This window comes from Orycteropus afer, unplaced genomic scaffold, assembly GCF_000298275.1.
Source record: "Orycteropus afer afer isolate SDZICR_OR568_19922 unplaced genomic scaffold, OryAfe1.0 scaffold00095, whole genome shotgun sequence".
Classification (NCBI taxonomy): domain Eukaryota; kingdom Metazoa; phylum Chordata; class Mammalia; order Tubulidentata; family Orycteropodidae; genus Orycteropus; species Orycteropus afer.
Genome location: NW_006921682.1, coordinates 7,135,237 through 7,159,360, shown reverse-complemented (window position 1 = coordinate 7,159,360; position 24,124 = coordinate 7,135,237). Strand labels below are relative to the sequence as shown.

At 39.0% G+C, this 24,124-nt stretch overlaps 1 protein-coding gene and 1 pseudogene across 1 annotated transcript in view; one reads left to right on the top strand and one right to left on the bottom strand.

The window, feature by feature from the left end:
* Positions 1-24,124, top strand: part of UBXN8 (UBX domain protein 8) — a 40,954-nt gene that overhangs the window by 8,368 nt on the left and 8,462 nt on the right. The window contains exons 2-6 of the mRNA XM_042781198.1: positions 96-218; positions 5,632-5,705; positions 8,438-8,560; positions 10,655-10,792; positions 12,909-12,950. Coding sequence (XP_042637132.1) covers positions 96-218; positions 5,632-5,705; positions 8,438-8,560; positions 10,655-10,792; positions 12,909-12,950 — 500 coding nt within the window. The remainder of the gene's footprint in view (positions 1-95; positions 219-5,631; positions 5,706-8,437; positions 8,561-10,654; positions 10,793-12,908; positions 12,951-24,124) is intronic.
* On the bottom strand, positions 20,087-20,594 carry LOC103198512 (annotated as a pseudogene).

The following is a 24,124-nucleotide window of genomic DNA, read 5'->3' as shown; positions in this document are numbered from 1 at the left end:
CATAAAACAACTTTTCTAGCACATATCACTTATCAGTATCAAGAAAAGTGTTTTGAATATTGTTTAATTGTAATTTTTTTTTTCCCCTTTATAAGGAATTAAAGATCTCATTTTGCTGTGTGGCCGGATTTTCTTACTGCTTGCTCTTCTTACTTTAATCATTTCTGTGACTACCTCATGGCTGAACTCATTTAAATATCCCCAAGTTTATCTGAAAGGTAAAGTGTGTTCTTTATGCTACCCTTTTATACTTAAATGTATTTGTTTAGAACTTTGCACAGTAATAAACAGCTTACCATCATTTGGGATGTGTAAATTTCAAGGTAAGGGTGATCAATTATAACTTTAGTCATAATTATTTTTAATGGATTATAAATCCCAACATTTTTGTGAGAAATTTTACATTTTTCTTGTATATATTTTTTCTAAATTGGTATATTATAAACTTAAAATTTAATTGTATTTGTGCAATTTAACTGCTGTTTGGCACCTATCATTTATAAACTATTCTACAAATGTTAAATGAATCGACCATTAATCTCTAAAAGCTATTACTCTGTTTATTTTTCATTACATTTTAGAAGTTTTATTGAAGTATCTCTTTTGCATAGTTACGTGCTCTTAATTTTTAGAAATCGTGCTTATTCTTGATTTTATATTTCTTAATTTTTATTGAAATATTCTTCCAGTCTTTTTTATTTTACAAGTTTGGGGTTGTTTTATAACTAGATTTTTCCCCGTTTTCAGTATTCCAAATCACTTTCCTCTGTTGTATCTTTTCCTGTGAGCTGTTTTTTAATGGCTATAGGTTATTATGATTCCTTTTACCATTTTTTGCTACTCTTGATGAATATTTAGATTGCTCCTAAATAAATACAATTTCTTACTTTTTTTTAAAATTGTGATTTGGATGAAAGTTTACAGAGCAAATTCAGTTTCCATACAGCAGCTCACACATACTTTGTCTCATGACATTGACTACAATTTCCCACAATGCAGCAGTTCCCCACCCACTTCCTCTCCATGGTTACCTCTTCCCTGTGTCCTTCCCTCCCATGCACTCCTGCCCCCGAGCTGTCTCCCTGTGCATACACAGCTATTCTATTCTCCCATGATTGTTCTCTCCAAGGAATGTATTTACCTAATGGAAATGTTCAGCTCATATGCCTGTCTTTTGTTTGGCTGGAAGCCACAGGAGTGGGTTCAATTCCAGACCTGAAGGGCAGCTAGGGGCCATAGTCTCAGTGGTTCCATCAGGCTCTATCAGACCAGCAAACCTGCCCCCCCCCCTTTTTTAAATGATTTTGAGTTTTGTTCCACCTTGTTCTCCCATTGTATCCAGTATCTCCTACATAGATCCCCCTTCGAGTGGTTGACAGTGGTAGCCAGGTACCATCTACTTCTCCTAGTCTCATAGTCATATAGTATGAGGATCACATGGTGTACCGGTTGCTTGGACTAATTGTTTTCATGTATCTTTAATACAGTTTCTTGAAGAAGACTTTGTAGATGTAGCTCAAAGAGTAGACCATTCCTTAGGAGAACTGATTCATAGTATCCGTTCATGCATTAGAGCTTCATCATTGCGATTTATGTGTGCATGTGGTAAGAAAATATATATAACAAAACATTTGCTGTTGCAACATTTTTTACTTGCACAGTTCAGTGATTACATTAATCATACCATGCAATCATCACTAATACCGATTTCCAATATTCCCATCACCTTTAACAGAAACTCAGAGATGTTTTTTGTTCTGATAAGCAAAAATTTGTTAATTCTAGAAGCCTTTTTAAACCATATTGTAGTTAATTCCAGAAAAGAAGAATCCTAAAACTAAAGCCTATGTTTTCATATGCTATTAGAAAGATGCTTGCAGTAGTGAATTTGGTACATTGTGTTTTGTTTTGCTGTTTATTTATGTAAAAAAATAGAAAATAAAATGTACAGTGTTTAATTTATAGACATTTCAGATTAAATAAACATGAATAAAATCATAATCCTAAAACTTTATACCATTTGCCTCAAACATAAAGACACTGTGGATATTTGGGGGTCTCCTAATCACAGATTTTGGAATTTCTTCTTCTTTTTTTAATATTTGATCTCATACTTGAAATTACTCATATGGAACTCAGCTAGAGCATTGTAATTTATTATTAGAAAATTTGTGTTCCATATATTTTGATATAAGGGGGATATCTGCTGCATACATTAAACTCTTAGGAAAGGTATTCCATGTTTTACAAATAAGGGAAACATACACTCGTCACAGTTTCTGTACTTTAAGTTGTACATTTATGTTGTTGGAATGGAAGTCATTTTGTTGCATTTATGGGTTGATAATTTTGAGTCATAATCACCACTGAAGAATACAACTAATATATAATCATAATTAAGACTGTGTAGAGGTGTTGGAAGTGAAGAGAGTGAAGAAAACCAAGGGCCTTTGGAAACAATCAGCCCTAAGACATAATAGACCTTGAGACCAGAAGAATTAGATGGTGCCCAGCTACCAATGCCAACCACTTGGGAAGGGATCAAAACTGGAGATCCTGGATAGAGTGGGAGGAAAAACTTGGAAAATCCAAAAACACAGTAATGACCACAATCACTTGTCAGATGGAGACTGGTGGGACCCCCAAGACAATGGCCCTGGGATACATATCCTCCATGGAATAAAACTCACTCCCAAGTGCTGGCCCTCAGCCCAACAGTAAATAAGACTTACATGCAGAACACTCAACCCAGAGTGATGCACCCACCTACTCTATGGAGATACATCCCTTGTAGCAATAGGCCATGGAGCACCAGAGTGACAACAGTCAGATGGAGGAAAAGCTAGACAGGCAGGAGTACATAACCAAGAAGGGTACCGGGGGGTGGGTGTTACTGGGAAGGGAGAGGAAGAGAGTGGGTTAGGGTTGGTAACTGGGGAGTAAAACCAAATGTACGTGAAATGTTAAATGTAAAACAAATTCTGCTTTATAAATTTGCACCTAAAGCATGCACACACACACACACACACAAGACTGTGTATAGAGCCTCATTTAGTGAACTTTTTTCTTTGAGTGAATAAAAAAATCAGATTGCTCATAATACTTTATATCTTTCCTACTGGCACCAGATAATCAACATTTAAGTCTTCAGATTCATCCCAAACTTTAATTCCTTATTTTGTAAAAAGGTTTGCAAAACGAGGTGTATTAAAAGTTCAGAAGCAATCAGTGAGGATTATGCCCTATTAATGATTTATTTTAAAATTACATTTACTGAGAGTTTGGAAAAAGTCTCAAGATTCCTGAATCTCACTGGGCATACCACAAATCAGTTATGTGGTCCAAACTTGGCCTTCTGATTTCCTGTTGTGCTTTACTGCCCGACTCTTTGCTTTATAAACTTAGTACTTACGCCATGGAGATAGTTTTATTTATTTATTTATTTGTTACTTGGGTGAAATTTTACAGAGCAAATTCATTTTCCATACAACAGCTCACACACGTTTTGTTTCATGACATTGATTGTGATCCCCATAACGTAGCAGCTCTCTTCCTACTTTCTCCCTGTGTCCTTTCCTATGTATTCCTGCCCTCTGAGCTATCTCCCTGTGTAAATGCTGCCTTTCTGATCTCCCGTGATTGATGGTTCTAGGAAGTGTACCTACCTGGTTTAAATTGTTCACCTTGTAGGCCTGCCTGTCTGTTCTTTGGCTGGAAGCCATGGGAGTGTGTTCAATTCCAGGCCCAAAAGGTGACTAGGGGCCATAGTCTCAAAGGTTTCACCAGTCTCTTATCAGACCAGTAAGCCTGTTTTTTTTTTTTTTTTTAAAGATTTTGAATTTTTGATAGTTTTTAATGAATGGAATTCTCCTGATAAGGGGCCAGGCCATTCAAAGGATATATTTTCCTATAAGATGGATCATTCCTCAAGGGAATACACTTTCTAGTTTACTGTTAGTATTTGTGAGCCATTTTGGATGTTATTGTTATATTACAAAATTACTTGTTAAATATTGTTTTAAGAAAGCAGCCATGTACCTAAATGAAAATTTTATACCCAGAATCAGAAAGGTCTGTACAGCACAAATCCTTTCTCTTGATTTTTAGTTCAGTCGTTATAGGAGTTGCCAGGCACCCCACCTTTGCAGACTGTCCATGTTGCTTCTCCTGTCTTGTCCAAGGCTAACTGAACAGCCCTTCTGGTGGCCATAGTGTAATGTTCTGCATTTCATGTGTATCATGCGTGTCCATGCTGTGCCTGGAGCGGGTGGTGATGCCTTCTCGGGCCTATGGAAGGAAATCCATGAGAGTCTTTTTTTTTAAACTTTCATTGTGATTTGAGGGAAAGTGTATAGGGCAAATTTGTTTTCCATTCAACAAATCACACACAATTTGTTTTCTGATACTGATTGCAATGCCTACTTCTTCCCTGTGTTACCCTTTTCACCTGTCCTTTCCTGCCTTCTGAACTTTCTCTCTGAGCAAATGCTGCCCTTTTGATCTTGAATAGTTGATTGTTCTGAAGAATGCTTACCTCCATGGTGTTATTGTCCAACTTATAGGCCTTTTATTTGGCTGAAAGTTGAGCCACAAAGGTTAGTTCAGTTTCATCCTTGAAGAGTGACTATGGGCTATTCCAAAAACCAGACTTACTACCGTCAAGTCCATTGCAACTCATAGCAACCCCACCTTGGCTTCCTGAGGAGGTATATTTATGGAAGTAGATTGCCCAGTCTTCCTTCTGAGGAGTGGCTAGAGGGTTTGAACTGCCAGCCTTCTGGCAGCAGTCAGATGCCTTAGGCACTATCCCTCCATAGCTCCTACTGTGGGGTATAGTCTCATCGAACCAGTAAGCCTGGTCTTTTTAATGATTTTGAGTTTTGTTCCACATTTTTCTGCCACTCTATCCAGGACCTTCTATTGTGTTCGCTTTCAGAGTGGTCAGCAGTGGTAGCTGGGTGCCATCTAGTTTTCAGAGTCGTGGAGGCTGAGGTTTGCATGGTCCATTAGTCCTTGGGACCGTTACCTCTGTCTTTGATTTCCTTAACTCTTCTTTGCTCTGGAAGGGTAGAGACCAATAGCATCTTAGATGGCACTTTAGATGGCCACTCACAAGCTTTTGAGACCTCACCAAAGGAGGATGTAGAACATTGTCTTTGTGGATTATGTTGTTCCAATTAAACTTGATGTCCCCCTTGTCTGTGGTCCTGAATCCCCAGGCCCAGTGACTCATTCTCTCAAGGTGTTTGGTTGTGGCTAAGAAGTTTTCATAACTTTGCCCTGTTTGCTTTACTATATACATGAATATATTTGCAGCATGTACAAATATGCATGTGGAAATATCATTAGAGTCATTCTTAAAGCCTCCTTGCCCAAACTATTACACACAATATTAACATACATTAGAGAATCTTTGTTTCAGAATAGAGATTTTGTTGCAGATTTTACTTTTGGATTTATTTCATCTAGCTGCATGTATTGTATGTTGTGTTATTTGAAAAATAGAATCTGTTTTAATAAGGCTTCAGGTCCCTTTCAAAATAGTAGGATCTACAGACTATTGCTAGAGAAAACAGCATTCCATTTATTGACTTAGGAATTAAAAAGCACTTTTATGTATTAATGTCTTAGATGGAGAAGAGGAAGAGAATGAGAAAAGACAAAAAGTTGTGAGGAGAAAACAACAAGAGGTGCAGTGTGAAAAGGTAAAGCATGCTTTCTAGAGACTGTATACAGAGAAAACTCAAAAATATCTGGGGCACTTAAAATTCAGGTCTGTTGCTTTCTGTTTGTGCCAAGATTTTTATTATAGTTTTTAAATTGAGGTAAATTTCATTTAACATAAAATTAACCATTTTAAGGTGTACAAATCAGTGGCCTTTAGTATGTTCATAATGTTATGCATCTACCACCTTTATCTAATTCCAAAATATTTTCATCACTCCCAAGCCTATTCCGTGGCAACCACCAATCTGCTTTCTGTTTCTATGGATGTCTCTATTCTGGATATTTCATATAAATGGAATCATACAATGTGTGAACTTCTGTGTCTGGCTTCTTTCCCTTAGCATGTTTTTGAAGTTCATCTATGTTGTGGCATGTATCAGTACTTTGTTATTTTTTATAGCTAGGTAATATTTCATTGTATGGCTATACCCCAATTTGTTTATCTATTCATCCATTGATGGACACTTGAGTTGTTTGATTATTGTGAGTAGTGCTGCTATGAACATTCCTGTCCAGATTTGTTTGAGTACCTGTTTTCAATTCTCTGGGACTTGGTTGGGTCATACAGTAATTCTACATTTAACTTTTTGAGGACCTGCCAAATTGTTTTCCACAGTGGCTGCACCATTTTACATTCCCATCAGCAGTGGATGAGGGTTCCAATTTTTCAACATCCTTACCCACCCTTATTTTTTCTTTATTTATACCATCCTTCCATAATGATACTGCTTGGAAACCCAAGGAGGGGTCACTATGAGTTCGGTCCGACTCGAGGGCACATAACAACAACAACAACAAATGGTATCTCATTGTGGTTTTGATTTGCATTTCTCTGTTGACTAATGAAGGAGTGCTGGTGGCATAGTGCCTAAGGGATTTGACTGCTAACCAGAGGGCTGGTAGTTCAAACCCATCAGCCACTCCTTGGAAGGAAGATTGGACAATCTAGTTCCATAGAGAAACCCAAGGAGGCATTGATGTGAGTCAGAGAAAGAAGTTGAGAGCAGTGAGTTTGGTTTTTTGGTTTTTAGTGTCTAATGATGTTGAACATCTATTTATGTGATTATTGGCTATTTATATATCTTCTTTGGAGAAATGTTTTTGTGTTGTAGGAATTCTTTATATATTCTGGATATTAAACCCTTATTAGATTTATGATTTGCAAATATTTTCTTCTGTACTGTGTGTTGTCTTTCACTTTCTTGTTAATACTCTATGATGAACAAAAATTTTTAATTTTGATGAAGTCCAATTTATCTACCGTTTGTTGCTTGTGCTTTTGGTATTTTATCTGAAAATTTGTTGCCAAATCCAAAGTCATGAAGGTTTATCCCTATGTTTTCTTTTAAGAGTTTTTTGGTTTTGGTGCTTACATTTAGGTCATTGATTTTTTTTTTTTCAGTTCATTTTAACATATGATGTGAGGTAGGGGTCCAGCTTCATTCTTTTGCATGTGGACATCTACTTCTCCCAGCATCAGTTGGAGTGGAGGGTAGGGTGGGACTTAAAGGGAGCCAGCAAAGTAACAAGTAGGAGGAAGAAACTGAGAAGTCTTACCTTTCAGTACACACATTTTCTCTTCCTCTATTTTTGTTTTGTACTCCTGCCTTCCACTAGCCCTAGGATCTGTGAATCTGAAGCTTCCCTGGTTCATTCATTTTCCCAGAGAATAAACCTTCCATACGTGGCTTTATAGAGTAGGATAGTGGGTCTGGGGATTTAATATCTCTTTTATTGTCTTTCCTTTTTTCTAAAAAACAAACAAACAACACCCAAACTCTCCGCCATCAAGTTGATTTTGACTCATAGTGACCCCTCCTTAGGTTTTCCAGGTGCCAAGAATTAGAGTAATAATAACCATTGATTCACTGCAGACTCCTGACTGGTCCGTGCATGGCCTGTCTCCCCTTCTCAGCTTCCATCCTCTGTTTTCAGCCCTGTGCCTCACTCCATCTCCTGGCCCTGGCGTATGAGCTGTTACAGGGTCGGTGTAATACACTGGCTGGCTTGTTACTGTTATCCTCCTTTGCAAGCACTTAGGTTTCAGCCTTTTCGATTCTGTTGTATCAGTTATCATCTTCCATCTGTGTTCAAATATAGTGGTTTGGGGGTTAGTGTTGCTTTGTTTCATCAGTGATAGAATTTGAATTTCTATTTTTGCTCCCCTGGTTGATTTGGGATGATTTTCAAGAAGAGAAAGAGAGAACTGGTTTTATTTTGTTATTTCAAACCCAGATATCCCAATCCATGTGTTTTAATTCCAACTACTATTTTTCCTGCTTTACCATGATCAGACTGTACAATTAACATTCCTCTAAACAAGTTCATGCCTTCTAGGATCTGACAATATGAGGGGGCATAATGCCTTGAACAAAGTGCTGAGACTCAAAGCTCCTACAAGTCAGGAACCATGTCCTATTCATCTTTGTATCCCTGGACCCCAATAAGTTTTTGTTGCAGTGAAAACCTTTTAAAGGATATATAGCCAGCCAGCCATACAAATATAAGTATAGAACATTTGTGTTTCATTACTTACAAACACAAACTTTAATAGAGGGAAGCAAAAGTTGAAGGTATTGTCTTTTATGTTGTCTTTTATTGTGAAAACACAATTTTATATGCAGTCCTTATTTAAAACTTCACAGGCAGAGTACATATTGAGGAACATTAACTTGTGTACTAATAACACTTAATTAATTTTTCTCAACAGGCCAACAGATACATAGAGAATGTTTTAAAACCTCACCAGGAAATGAAATTGAAAAAACTGGAAGAGCGCTTTTATCAAATGATGGGTGAAACCTGGAAGTTAAGCAATGGTCACAAACTTGGGGTTAGAAAATATTCTCATTTTATATTTTGAATTCTTCTGGTTCTTGTGTTTCTTTTTATATTTATTGGTTTTTCTGTTAAAATTATGTTAAACTGTTAGTACAATATGATTTTTAGAAATCTTTTATTGATAATGATTGTGTATTGATTTTTACTCAGCAGTTTTGTGTGTCGAGTGTTTTTGGTGCCTAAAGAGCATATAACTTGGATCCTTGAAAAACTCTAATGTATGATAGTCTTTGAGAAAACTGCTGAATAAATACGATTGTTTTCTTGTATGAAGGAATCCACAACTTCTCTCAAGTTGTCTTGAAGGTGTTTTAAGCTCACATTATATTAACTGTTTTGCTCTATCTTTTAAAAGCTGCATTAACTTTTGGCTCTTTTTACTTTGGTATTGAGTATGAATTTTGTCATTTGCTAATGGAAGTTTACAATTTTCCATTTTGTTTTTACAGCAAAAAAGATGCTTATAAAGGTACAAAGTTTTAGAGTACATGTCCACAGATTATCTGTGTAAGACCATTTCTGTCCCAAAGACTTTTCTTTTTGTCTTTTTTGCTTACACTATTCCTTTCACCATCTTGTAAAACAAATGATTCACAAGAGACAAACAGGACGCTTGTAGTCAATCAGTATCCATTTTCATCCATTTCATAATGATAAATGTGTCATAAAATAACCAAAGGTAGGTAATAAAATTAATATGAAAAATGGACATCATAAATTGCAACTGTCCTGTGTCATCTTCCTTCCTCTGGGTTGAGTTTTTCTGTTCACTTTTTTTTTTAAATTTCATTGTGTTGTTTTCCATTCACTTTTGTGATACCAGGTATTGATAGCTTGATTTTAGCCTCATGTATCTAGTTCTGTAAAGGTCACAGTGTGAATTGCTCATTCTTTGCCTTGCTTTTAGGCTAGATCTTCATGATAGTAATAGCATATATATTAACCTTAGTAGTAGAACAACAAAATATCAGAGACTGAGTAGTTGTTGTTGTTATGTACCATCGAGTTGGACCCGACTTATAGCAACCCCTCCTTGGCTTTCTGAGGCAGTATCACTATGGGAGTAGATTGCTTAACCTTCCTTCCGAGGAGTGGCTAGTGGGTTTGAACTGCCAGCCTTCTGGTTAGCAGTCAAATGCCTTAGGCACTATGCTACCAGAGCTCCCAAGACAGAGTAGACTACTGGTCTTTTTATGACCTAAGTCTCTTGGAACTATCAAAGAACAAGAGAATCAGAATGTTAGAGCTAGAAGAAAGTTTGTCAGTTAGTCCAAGTCCACAGTTTGCAGTGAGGCAGCCTCTTCTTAGATACTACTTGCAACAGAATCTCTTAAGATAAAGTAATGGATGGAGAATTGAAATCCTACCAAAATTGTGAGCATTTTTGTCTGATTGTTAGAGAGAACTTTTTCTTAGAAGGTTAGCAAATATGGAAGGAAGGAGTTATTGAACTATTAAGTATATATTTCAGAATTTCATACTTAAGTGAATTATTTTGCTAAGGAAAAAGTTTAATAGATAATAAAAAGTAATCTTCATGATTTTTGGAATAAATTCTTTGCCTCCTAAAGTGATGAATTCAAATGAAAGATTATAGTTTGAGAACGAAAATATGTTTATATATATAACAAGATAGTGGGGTCCTATTCAGCAACAGAAATTTTGTATGATCACATACATAGACATTTTTTTTTTCCAACATATATGTTCTATTTTCAAAGTCTTTTAAGGCATAATCACTTGTACTGCCCTATTCTGTTTTCTTTACTGAAAGGAGAAAAGGGTATCATGCAGGTTTTCCTCTTCTTCTATTGAACTGAGAAACTTAGGGGTCACAAATTCAGAGGGCCCAGTCAGCCTTTTATCCATCAGAGGGAACCCCAGAACTGGGTAATTTTAGTTTCTATAAAAGCTTGAGGCCAAGGCTTTCTTGTCTAAGGAGATATGCTTTAATATTCTGGGTGTAAGTAATGACCCACTGATATTTTTATACTGAAATGCCTTCAGGATCAAAGAAATAACCACTGTGAATAGAATAAAGTTGATAAGAGAATATTGCTTTAAATTGTCTGTTTTCTTTGACCAGAGTGATGAAGATTTTGTGCTTGAAAATGCAAGTCAGACTTCTCTTGAAACTTCAAGCAGAGAAGCAGCAAAGAGAAGGAAATTGCCAAAGCCTGTCACTGGAGTTTCCTCACCCGCTGAACAGCCCCCACAGAAGAAGGTTCATTACTTAATGCTTACTCACGGAATTGTATCAATGTGCTGTGGGAATATTCTTCTCTGGGCGAGGTGGTATATTGGGTGAAAATTAGAACTGTTTTTTAATCCAGAGGGAGTCTTCTCACTGCCTTACATAGTGACTAATTTCATTATAAATCACTTTTCTGTTCAATATTACTACTGATGTTCTGAATCAAACTTAGAGGAAGCTATAGAGATAAGGAGCTATGGTGGTGTAGTGCCTAAGGCATTTGACTGGTAACTAGAAGTTTGGGGGTTTAAACCCACTAGCCACTCTGTAGAAGGAAGATGGGGGTTTGAAAAAAATGAAAAGGGTCCCTGGAGGTGAGATGGTTGATAACCAGTGTTTTAATGAGAAGTATCAGCCTGAACAGGAGCTCTGGTGGTGTAATGCCTAAGGCACTTGACTGCTAACCAGCACCCAGCAGCCACTCCTCAGAAGGAAGGTTGGACAATCTACTTCCGTAGCGATACCGCCTCGGAAACCCAAGGAGGGGTCACTATGAATCGGGTCTGACTCAATAGCACATAATAACAACATCAGCCTGAACATTGTTACCTAATAGATTAACAGAAGTAGGGAAACATAAATAAATGTTGAAAATAACTGGAGTGAATGGTTGCCACCTACAGGACTTTTACACATATAATGTTCACATAACAAGTTTTTACATACCATGCAACCCCTGGGTGTTAGTTTCATAAATGCACTATACCAATGTATTTTTTTACATGTTGATGAATTCAATTTCAATTTTTTGTTTTTTGTGTGCAAAAGATTTAACATTAAGTCTTCTCATCTTGGTATCTGTTGATATGGAGGTTTGGTTTCCAGCAGCAGACCCTCACCAGCCTACTCCTGAGTTTCTAAAGCAGCCTCTGTCCTGGCAGGATTCCTTCCTTGCTTTGCAAACTGCTTTCTCCAGTGCAGGAAGAAATCATTTTTTCTGCCCTGAAAGCAGTCCTCACCAGGGCACCTAGCCCCAGCCCAGAAGGTATATGGGCCTGTGCATCCCAGGCCAGAGAGGCCACTCAAGTGGGTGAGGCTGGCCTGCCATAGCCATGTGCATTGTCCTACTGTCCTGCTAGCCAGCTGCCGTGTTTGGGCCTTTTGAATCTCCTGTCTGCATGGACACCATAGGGTGTGCATGAGAGCTGTGGGCTTTGTGGGTAGGTTGGTGCCTGCACCAACAGTCCTGCCGCCAGGATCCCTGGCATTAAGGGATATAGATTTGTGCGAGCAACAGCCCCTGCCACCATGGGACCAGCAACCTGTGCTTGGGCTATGGCAGCCCTGCATTTTTCTCTGGCATTGTGTACCTTGGTGCAGACCAGCTATAAGGAATTCCAGGGCTCTCAGGCCTGGGTGCAAATAGCTGCAGAGCAGACACACAGTTTTGACTATTTATTTTCCAGTTACTGAGGTACTGCCAAACTCAATCCATGACTTCTTGACCATGGCTTGTACCTTTACTATACAAATGTAATCAAAGGTAACATTTTCAGACTGTTGAATGAGGATGAACGAGGCCAAAACTCACTTCTAGAAATGTAATGATGTGCATGGTATATGCATAGGTGCCTATTCCAGAACTTTATTGCTAAATTTTGTCATTTCTGTGAGTTGTATGTGTGAGCACATTATTTACCTGGGTGTACTATTTGTGAAAAATATGGTAGTCTTCCCTAGAAGGCCCAGTGAGGACAGTTATGCACTTGTGTTAAAATATACATATGTACAAACCTTAATAATTTTGGGATGTTACTGAATGTAACTTGTGTTAACATTTAGCCTTTGTTGCTTTTAATAGTACATATGTGTATGGTGTCTGTGAACTTCATAAAAGCAAAATTCTTTAAATGTGTGCAGATTGGTATTGTTATCCCAAATCTCATTCTTATGTTACTAACACAAGGTTGCTTACCCACAACATTAGTTTAGCCCTCACTGTAATTCTATAGGTGTATATGAAAAGAGAAAGAGTTTTAGTAAGTTTACACATGTCAAAACTCTATATTGAAAGGGCCTCTTCCTATTATTTTTTTTCTGTTTGACAATGTTGACATTCCTGTTACTAATACTTCCTTTTCTTTAGGTTCTTGAATTACCTGAAGAACCTCCTGAAACAGCTGAAGAAGTAAGCTTTGTTTTCTTAAAAGTATTTCTTCTGTTTAACAACAAGTAAATACATCTTACCTGATGTTGAGTTTGGAGACCCTGGGTGGCAAAACTGTTAAGCGCCTGATGGGTAACCGAAAAGTTGGCAGTTCGAACCCACTCCGAGGTGAATTGAAAGACCTGTTGATCTGCTTCTGAAAGGTCACTGCCTCCTTGAAAACCCTATGGGACAGTTCCACTGAGGTGCTCTATCCCAGAACTTTATTCCATGAGTTGGAATTGACTTGATGTCAACTAACAGTAACAGTGAAGTTGGGTTTAGAAAATAAAGATGGCATAAGTACTTGTGTGACTCCACTGAAGTTAGGTCTTATTTTAAATATGGTATATTAGGAAACTCCTCAGTTTGGGTCCTATTTTGGAAGCTGCTTTCTGCTGAGTTTGGTTTTTAGAGCTCTCCCACAGTATCAGGTAGAGATAGGGTATGAGGGCTTTTCTAAAATTTCAAGTCAGCAAATGAAGTTACTTACACAGAATCAAAATCAGTAGATGACTTCAAATTGTAGTTCTCTTCTTAAAACAGAAAATAAAGAATGCAGCTATGTTGTAGATATTTTAATTTTAGAGATGGTTGCTGTTTGGGGGCTGGGGTGGGACTGAACAAACTCTGCACTGAACTAGCTGCCTTCTTCCCAACTGCTTAGTTTGGGCTGCCCAGTAGAGTTAGAAGGTGCTTTGGTGGCGTAGTGCCTAAGGCATCTGACTGCTAACCTGCAGGTTGGCAGTTCAACACACCACTCTGTGGAAGGAAGACTGGGCAGTCTACTTCCATAAAGATTTACCACCTCGGAAACCCAAAGTGGGTCGCTATGAGTTGGAATCAACTCGATGGCAGTGAGTTTTTTTTTCCAGTATAGTTAGACCCATGCCACTAATGGATGAGAACATGTAAGTCATTTAGGCAGTGAATGCAGAACCAAAGCCATTGTGACTTTCCATTTCTTGGCACTCAACAACTATTACACTCTCTTTGAAAACCATTTTTCATGCAGCCATAAAAACAATAGAGAGTGTCTCATTTTTGTCAACACATTTGCAACATTTCATTTTAGTACTGTAGAAGTCAGAGGAAAACTCAAAACCATACAGAAATAAGGACAATGAAATGTGCAATTCAGATACTGAACCCCTAGGAGAAGAACAATGGCTTTTTAAAGACTTTTAATTTATCCCTTGCTGTATGTGACAAATTTATGCCTCTGATATGTCTGTCCTAACTCTTCTGTATCCTCACTTCTCTTCAAGCTCTGGTATCCATGACACTCATTTTTATAATACAGGAGTAATGAAATATAGCTCAGGTTTGACAGGGAATATTCTTTATGAACTTATCCTGCCTTTGAGGAACATGACATTATTTCTTCAGAGCAGCACTTTGTAACCCAGGGTCCATGGATGATACACCTCAAGTGGTCAGTGCATCCCTTGAAATTGTACCTTTTTATACTTAACATATGTTTTTCTAGGGAGAAGGGCAGTGCTTTTCTTCAGATTCTTAGGTCTGTGACCCCAAAAAAGTTAAGAAATAGCTATAACATAGAGCCTAGTCCTGTTCATAGCAGTCAGTGTTGCTCTCCTCTTTATATAGTTACAGTTATTCCATAGGATCCTTGGAGCAGTGGTTAAACCCTTAGCTCCCAACTAAAAGGTCAGCAGTTCAAACTCACCAGCTGCTCTGTAGGAGAAGGATGTGGCAGTTTCCATAAAGATTATAGCCTTGGAAACCCTATGGAGGCAGTTTTGCTTTGTCCTATAGGAGCTCTGGTGGCACGGTGGTTAAGGCATTCGGTTGCTGCTAACCAAAAGGTCAGTGGTTTGAACCCACCAGCTGTTCTGTGGGAGACAGATGAGGCAGTCTGCTTCCATAAAGATTTACAGCCTTGGAAACCTTTATCGGCAATTCCACGCCATTCTAGAGGGCTGCTGTCAGAATCGACTGGAAGGTAGTGGGTTTGGGTTTGTACAGGGTCATTATGAGTTGGAATGACTAAATAGCAATGGATTTTTTTCTCTTTTTAAGTTATTCCACTTCATTTCTTTTCTACTTTTTTCCAGTTCTTGCTAGAGGTTATTTTTATACTAATAAAGTACAAAGCAGAGTGAACTAACAAACAAACAAAACAATCTTATCCCTTTTCATTTGAAACTAAAGGCACAGGCAGGAAGAGTTTCAGATTTTATATATACATAGTACATTATATAGATGATATTGGTGTTGTTGTTAGGTGCCATCAAGTCAGCTCCAACTCACAGCGACCCTATGTACAATAGAACAAAACACTGCCTGGTCCTGTGCCAGCCTAACAATTCTTGCTATACCTGATCCCATCGTTGCAGCCACTGTGTCAGTCCATCTCGTTGAGGGCCTTCCCCTTTTTCGTTGATCCTCCATTTTACCAAGCATTATATCCTTCTCCAGGGAATGGTCCCTCTGACAACATGACCAAAGTAGGTCAGACAAAATCTAGCCATTCTTGCTTCCAAGGACCATTCCGGCTGCATTTCTGCCAGGACAGATTTGTTAGTTCTTTTGGCAGTCCGTGGTACTTTTAGTATTCTTCACCAACACCACAACTCAAAAGCATCACCTCTTCTTCTTAGGTCTTCTTATGTCTTCCTTACTCACTATCCAGCTCTCACATGCATATGAGGTGACTGAAAATAAAATGGCTTGGGTTAGACACACCTTAGTCTTCAAGGAGACATCTTTGCCCTTCATCACCTGAAAGAGGCCTTTTACAGCAGATTTTCCCAGTGCAATACATCATCTGATGTCTTGACTGCTGCTTCCATTGGCGTTGATGTAGAACCAAGTAATATGAAATCTTTGACAACTTCAATCTTTTCTCCCTTTATCACGATGCTGCTTATTGGTCCAGTTGTGAGGATTTTTGTTTTCTTTATGTTGAGTTGTAATCTATACTGCAGACTGTAGTCTTTAATCTTCATCAAAAATTGCTTCAAGTAGTCATCCTCACTTTCAGCAAGCACAGTTGTGTTGTCTGTGCATTGCAGGTTGTTAACGATTCTTCCTCCAGTCTTGATGCCATGTTCTTCTTCATATAGTCCAGGTTCTTGGATTATTTGCTTGGCAAACAGATTGAATAAGTTTGGTGAAAGGATACAACCCTTCTTGATTTTAAACCATGCAGTGTTCCCTTGTTCTGTTTGAACAGTTGCCTCCTGGTCTATGTACAGGTTCCTCATGAATACAATTAAGTGTTCTGGAATTCCCATTCTTCTCAATATTATCCATAATTTGTTATGATCCAAACAATAGAATGCTTTTGCACAGTCAATAAAACACAAGTAAACATCTTTCTGGCATTCTTTGCTTTGAGCCAAGATCCATCTGACATTAGCAATGATATCCCTTGTTCCATGTCCTCTTCTGAATCCAGCTTACATTTCTGGAAGTTCTCTGTCAATATACTGCTGCAACCATTTTTGAATTATCTTCAGTAAGATTTTACTTGCGTGTGGGAGCTCTGGTGGCATAGCGCCTAAGGCATTTGACTACTAACCAAAAGGCTGCTGGTTCAAACCCACCAGCCACTCCTGGGGCGATCTACTTCCATAGAGATACTGCCTCGGAAATCCAAAAAGGGGTTCCTACGAGTTGGAACCGATTCAATAGCAGTGAGGTTTTTTTTTTTTTTTTAATATTAATGATATTGTTTGATAATTCCACTTAGAATGGGTACAAATATGGATCTCTTCCAGTCAGTTGGCCAGGTAGCTGTCTTCCAAATTTCTTGATATAGAGAAGTGAGTGCCTCCAGCACAGCTTCCTTTTGTTGAAACATCTCAATGGGTATTCCGTCAATTCCTGGAGCCTTGTTTTTTGCCAATTTCTTCATTGTTGTTATGTGCTGTCGAGTCGGACCCGACTCATAGCGACCCCTCCTTGGGTTGCTGAGGCAGTATCACTATGGAAGTAGATTGCCCAACCTTCCTTCCAAGGAGTGGCTGGTGGGTTTGAACTGCCAGCCTTCTGGTTAGCAGTCAAGTGTCTTAGGCACTGTGCTACCAGTTGTTGTTGTTGTTAGGTGCCGTCGAGTCATTTCCGACTCATAGTGACCCCATGCACAGCAGAACAAAACACTGCCTGATCTCACGCCAGCTCCATGATCGCTGCTATACTTGAGCCCATCATCGCAGCCACCATGTCAATCCATCTTGTTGAAGGCCTCCCCCTCTTTTGTCGACCTCCACCCTACCAAGTATGACATCCTTCTCCAGGGAATGGTCATGACCAAATAGGTGAGACAAAGTCTTGTCAAGCTGCTCTTTGAAATCTTCTATTCAGCTCTTTTACCTTGTCATTTCTTCCATTTCTTTAGCTACTGTCCTCTCAAGGGCAAGTTTCAGAGTCTCTTCTGACATCCATTATAGTGTTTTCTTCCTTTTCTGTCTTTTTAATGACCTTTCTCTTTCTTCATGGATGATGTTCTTGATGTCATCCCACAGTTCCTCTGGTTTTTGGTCACTGGTGTTCAATACATCAAATCTATTGTTTAAATGGTCTCTAAATTCAGGAGGGATATAATCAATGTCATATTTTGGCTCTCGTGGACTTTCTTTTAATTGTCTTCACTTCAACCTGAACCTTACATATGAGCAGTTGATGGTCTGTTCCACAGTCAGCTTCTGGCCTTGCTCTGACTGAAGATACTGCACTTTTCCATTGCCTTTCTACAGATGTAGTTGATCTAATTCCTGTGTTCTCCATCTGGTGAAGTCCATGTGTATAGCCACCATCTGTGTTCTTGAAAAAGTATTTGGAATGAATAAGTCAGTAGTCTTGCAAAATTCTATCAGGTGATCTCCAGCATTATTTCTATCACCAAAGTCCTATTTTCTAACTACCAGTCATTCTTCTTTGTTTCTAACTTTTGCATTCCAATCACCAGTGATAATCAACACATCTTGATTGCATGTTTGGTCAATTTTAGACTGCAGAAGTTGGTAAAACTCTTAAATTTCCTTATCTTTGGCTTTGCTGGTTGGTGCGTAAATTCGAATAATAGTAGTATTAGTCTTCCTTGTAGGCATATGTATATTATCACTGAAAGCATTGTACTTCAGGATAGATCTTGAAACATTCTTTGTGGTGATGACTGCCACGCCATTCTTCTTCAATTTGTCATTCCTAGCATAGTAGATCATATGGCTGGCTGATTCAGAATGGCCAAAACTAGTCCATTTCAGCTCACTAATGCCTAGGATATCGATCTTTATGCGTTCCACTTCATTTTTGACAACTTCCAGTTTTCCTAGATTCATACTTGTATATTCCATGTTCCGATTTTAATGAATGTTTGCAGCTGTTTCTTCCCATTTTGAGTCATGCCACATCAGCAAATGGAGGTCCCAAAAGCTTTTCTCCATCTACATCATTAAGGTTGACTCTACTCTGAGGAGCCAGCTCTTCCCCAGTAGTATTTTGAGTGCCTTCTGACCTGAGGGGCTCATCATCTGGCACTATATTGGACAATGTTTCATAAAGTTTTTCATTAATGTTTCAGACAGTGTTTCACTGCTATTCATAATGCTTTCATTGGCCAGTTCTTTGAGAAGTGGATGGTCCTTTCCTTCTTCTGAGTCTGTCTTAGTCAGGAAGCTTCATTGAAACCTGTCCACCGTGGGTGACCCACTGGTATTTGAAAACACCAGTGGCATAGTCTCCAGCCTCACAGCAACGCTCAAGCCACCATAATATGACAAACTGACAGACAAGTGGTGGATTATATAGATAGTATATTAGAATCCCTAGAGGATGCAAATTAATGCTTGACTGCTAGCTGAAAGGTTGGTGGTTTGAATCCACCCAGAGGCATCTTGGAAGACAGATAGGCCTGATGATTTGCTTCTGAAAGGTCAGAGTGTTGAAAATCCTATGGGGTATTTCTACTCTACACACATGTATGTGTTTACCACAAGTCAGAATCAAATTGACAATGACAAATAAGTATAATAGTATATTTTATACATATATGGAACTCTGGTGGCACAGTGCCTGAGGCATTTGACTGCTAACCAGAACGTTGGCAGTTCAGACCCACCAGCCGCTCCACAGAAGGAAGATGGGGCACCCAGTGGGGGTCGTTGTGAGTTGCAATCAATGGCAGTGACACTATGATGATGAGCAATATGAAAAAATTCCTGCTATAGGAGAAGCCTGCTTGGGTTTAGGAACCCATTAATGGATGAGGAAACTAATGACTAACTTGGATTTCTGTTAGAGGAGAGGATGGCCCTGAAAAATAAATAATTCTTTTTTAAGCAGTACACTTTGCCTATTATGTATTTAGTATTATAGCAATATATAGAGTTCTAAAATATTAGTATGTTAAGATTTTTTAAATGATGGAAAAAAATGCATGGTAGTCCAGAATTAACAGAATATTCACATTTTTTCACCTTAAATTATTGTGGTGAAAATATACCCAATTCAACAACTTTACATGCATAATTCAGTGACATTGATTACATTCAAGTTGTACAAACATTCTTCCATCCTTTTTCAAATTATTCCACCACCACTAACATAAACTCCCTGCCCCTAACCAGAAGCACCTTCCATTCCACCATTGGTAACCATTAATAATTTTTGGTTTCTATGTATTTGCTTATTTCATATACACAAGAACATACAGTTCTTGTCCTTTTGTGACTTATTTCCCTCAGTATGATGTTTTTAAGTTTCATCCATGTTATAGCATGTATCAGAACTTCATTTCTCTTTATGGCTGCATGTACCACATGTTGTTTATTCATAATTAATAGACATGTCAGTTGTTTTCACCTTTTGGCTACTGTGAATAGTGGTGCAGTGAATGTCGGTGTATATATTGTTCAGATCACTGCTTTGAAGTCTCTTGGGTATGTACCTAAGAGTAGAATAGCTGGGTCATATGGTAGTTCTATGATCAATTTTTTTAAAAACTGCCAAACTGTTTTCCACAGTTGTTCTGCCATTTTACATTGCCATCAGCAATGGATGAATGGTTACTGATTTACTTTTAAATTGAAAAGACTGTAATATAATTTTTTTTAAGTTATTTCCTATTAGTTTATTTAGGGATTCCGTTTTCACTCCTCAGTAGATTTTATGTATTTCCCATATGCTTCTTCATTCATATGTTCATCAAGTTCTGATGAATTACTCAGTGTCATCTTGATGAGCCAACCATCTTCATAACAAGATTTGTTAACAGTCCTGGATTTTCTGTAAGAGCTTTGTTAATTTCCGTTACTTCTCCTGATAAAGGAGCATAGAGTTCACTAGCAGCTTTTACACTTCCCAAAGTACCAAACTCATCTTGTTTGTTCAATTTTGTCCCAACTTTGGGAAGATTACAGTAAACAACATCTCCCAAAGCTTCCTGTGCAAAACTGCTGATTCTCACTATTCCAATACCGTTGTTTGTTGTTAACCATTTGTGTTTGTGAATTTATCCACCAAGAGCAGAGTGCCGCCCAAGCGCAGCATCCGCACAGCATCCGGCCCGGGCTCCCAGAGCCGTGGTGGGCACCGCGCCGAGAGCTCGCACAGGCTGCAGGCTGGGGCCCCTAAGCTTCACGTTACTTGCAGTGCCATGTTCACAGGATGCGGAGGGTCTCCGTGCAGGACTTTGTCTCCCGGCAGCGGGGCGCGGCAGCCCCGGCCTGGAGCCAGCTGGTTGGGCCATGGCGTGTTGCCAGGCAAAGATAGTAACAGAATTTAAGATAATTTTGAAAATAAACTATCATATGTTGTTGTTGTTACTTGCCGTGGAGTCGGACCCGACTCGTAGCGACCCATGCTTGGGTTTCCGAGGCAGTATCACTATGGAGGTAGATTGCCCCATCTTCCTTCCGAGGAGTGGCTGGTGGGTTTGAACCGCCAGCCTTCTAGCAGTCAAGTGCCTTAGGCACTACACTACCAGAGCTCCCTTATTATCATATACTGCTACCATAATACCACAGCAACTATTTTTATTATCTGCTGCTTCAGTTCACTACTGGTGTTTGGGGCACTGGCCTTGTGGTGCAGTGGTTAAGCTCTTGACTGGTAACTGAAAGGTCATTAGTTGGAACCCACCAGCTGCTCCACAAGAGGAAGAAGTGGCAGTCAGCTTCTGTAAAGATTTATGGCGTTGGGAACTCTATGGGGCAGTTAAACTCTGTCCTATAGAGTCACTATGAGTCAGAATCAACTCAGTGACAGTGGGTTTAGTTTGGACTGTGACTCATACCTTTTATGTATTTATGTGTTGGTCCACTATACTGTTACATCAGAAGAAACTGTACAACAGTTACAGTAATTGTAATAAGAGTTGCTACATTTCAAACAATGAGTCTTACTTCTTTCAACCATTTATCTAATCAATATAAAACATTAATTCACCATACTTGTTTCTTAAGAAATAAGACAAATGGTTTTAATTCTCTACCAGTTAGATCATTAAAGTTGGAATAAAGCCTTACTGTGAAATTATATTGTATTTCCAAAAATAAGTAAAATTGGCTTTTAATCTTATTCAGTTATTCTGTGATTTCCTTTAGTATAAAATTTCTCTTTAGTACAAGTAATAGCAGTAAAGAAAAAGCAAAAAGTAAACTCACTGCTGTAGAGCTGAATCTGACTTATAGCGATCCCCACTGGGTTTACGAGGCTGTAAATCTTTACAGATTGCCCTACATTCCTTCCACAGAGCAGCTGGTGGGTTTGAAATGCTGACCTTCTGGTTAGCACCCAAATGCCTTACTCACTATGTTACCAGAGCTCCTTAGCAGTAAAGGAGAACTTCCAAATAACATTACATTGATTTATCTGTGACTCAAATACCTTTACTTGAGTGGAAATACTTTCTAGGAGGGCTTTCCTGAGAGGGGGCAGTGCTGCTCTGAAACCAACATTTGTGATGCCTTGCAACTTCCAGAACAGTCAATGATAATGCCAGCCAAAAGAAAAGTTTTCCAAGGAGGCAAATAATGAACATTGGAATAAATTACTAATCCATCTTCTCTTTTTAGTGTTCTTTAACAGACAGCAGTTTTCAGGCTCTTTTTAGATATGTGATCTTTTTGAAAAAGAAGGAATATGGAGAAGTTTGGTATGTAAAATAGATAATGTAGGAGCTGCTCCAAGAGGAGGGGACCCTTAGACCTCACATCATTTGGGCAAACTAGGCTAGTCTCTGTGGGGAACGTGCGCAGCCTACATTAAGAGTCCGAGAGGGTAACATTTCATTTCCTTTCAGTGTTTTTTCTTACCTAGATATAATCTGAGGTGGCACTGGATCGTTTCAGTCTGGTTAGGTTACTTTAGAAATCTGCTCCAATCTGGGTATTATCTGGGCAGACAGAAGCATTTAGTTTGTGATGTCCTCTTTGGAAGGGTATGTGCAACTAATTTCCTAAATAAGTAGGAAAATATTTATCTATTTATTTTTTAATTGTGATTTGGGTGAAGATTTACAGAGCAAATTCACTTTCCATACAGCAGTTCACAATGCAACAGCTCCCCTCCCACTTCCTCCCCATAGTTACCTCTTCCCTGTGTCCATCCCTCCATACACTCCTGCTCCCTGAGCCGTCTTCCTGTACATAAGCAGCCCTTCTTTCTCCCATAATTGTTCTCTCCAAGGAGTGTATCTACTCGAGGTAAATGTTTAATTCATAAGCCTGTATTTTGTTTGCCTGAAAACCACAGCTGTGGGTTCAATTCCAGACCTGAAGGGCAGCTAGGAGCCATAGTCTCAGTGGTTCCACCAGGCTCTATCAGACCAGCAAACCTGGTCCCCACCTTTTTTTTTTTTCTCCAAATGATTTTGAGTTTTGTTCCACATTGTTCTCTCTCTCTATCAAGGATCTCATACATAGATCCCCTTTCAAGTGGATGATAGTGGTAGCCAGGCACCATCTAGTTCTGGTCTCACAGTCATACAGGCTGCAGATCGGATGGTGTACCAGTCGCTAGGACTAATTATTTCCATGGATTTTGGTTTTCTTCATTCTTCTTTGCTCTGGACTAGGAGAGACCCATCGTTGCATCTAGATGGCAGCTTGCTAGCTTTTAAGATCCCAGTCACTACTCGCCAAAGTAGGGGGTGGAACCATGTTTTGTACAGTATGTTATGCCAACTGAGCTTGATGTCCCCTGCGACTATGGTCCCAAGCCTGCAGTTTCAACTACTCGGTCGCTCTGGGTAGCTGGCTGTGACCAAGCAGTGACCACAACCTTCCCCTTGTCAGCTCTACCACACACCTGGGAATTCTGATCATTCACATAAACTTATAGGACCACTGTCTGCCAACCCTAAATATGTTCTTGGATACACTCCCCATTTCATAGACATATTTCATTGTGTAGCCTGTCCACCCATCTATCCATCCATATACCCATGTTTGCCTTCACTGACAACGCAGTACTGTATGTGCAAACGGGTTCATATTTGTTGTCTGTACCTCCCATGTACCTCTGTCTTTCTCATCCCCAATGCTGCCATACTGGTCACTCACATTTGGTACATTGTCCTTCTCTTCACCCAAATCAATACTTATCTCTATCTATCTAACAGCCTTCCCGCCCCTCCCCTCCCACCTTTGGTTACCAAAAAAAGAAAATTTCCTACTACAGATAAACCGATCCTTAACTTTTACAATAACAGACTAATACAATATTTGTCCTTTTGTGATTGACTTATTTCACTCAGCATAATGTCCTCCAGGTTCATCCATGTTATGCGGTATTTTGCAGATTCTACATTATTCTTTACATTGCATAGTATTCCATTGTGTGTATGTACCATAGTTTGGTAATCCATTCCTCAGATGGACATCTAGGTTGTTTCCATCTTTTGGCTATTGTAAATAGTGCTGCGATGAACATGGGTGTGCATATATCTGTTCTTATCCTGGCTCTCACTTCTTTAGGATGTATACCTAGTAATAGGATTGCTGGATCAAACTGTATTTCTAATTCCAACTTTTGAAGGAATCGCCATAGTGCTTTCCACAGTGGTTGTACCATTTTACAGTCCCACCAGCAGTGGAGAGTCCCAATCTCTCCACAACCTTGCTAGCATTTGTTGTTTTCTGTCTTGTTGAACTTTGCTACTAGTGCTGGAGCAAGATGGTACCTCA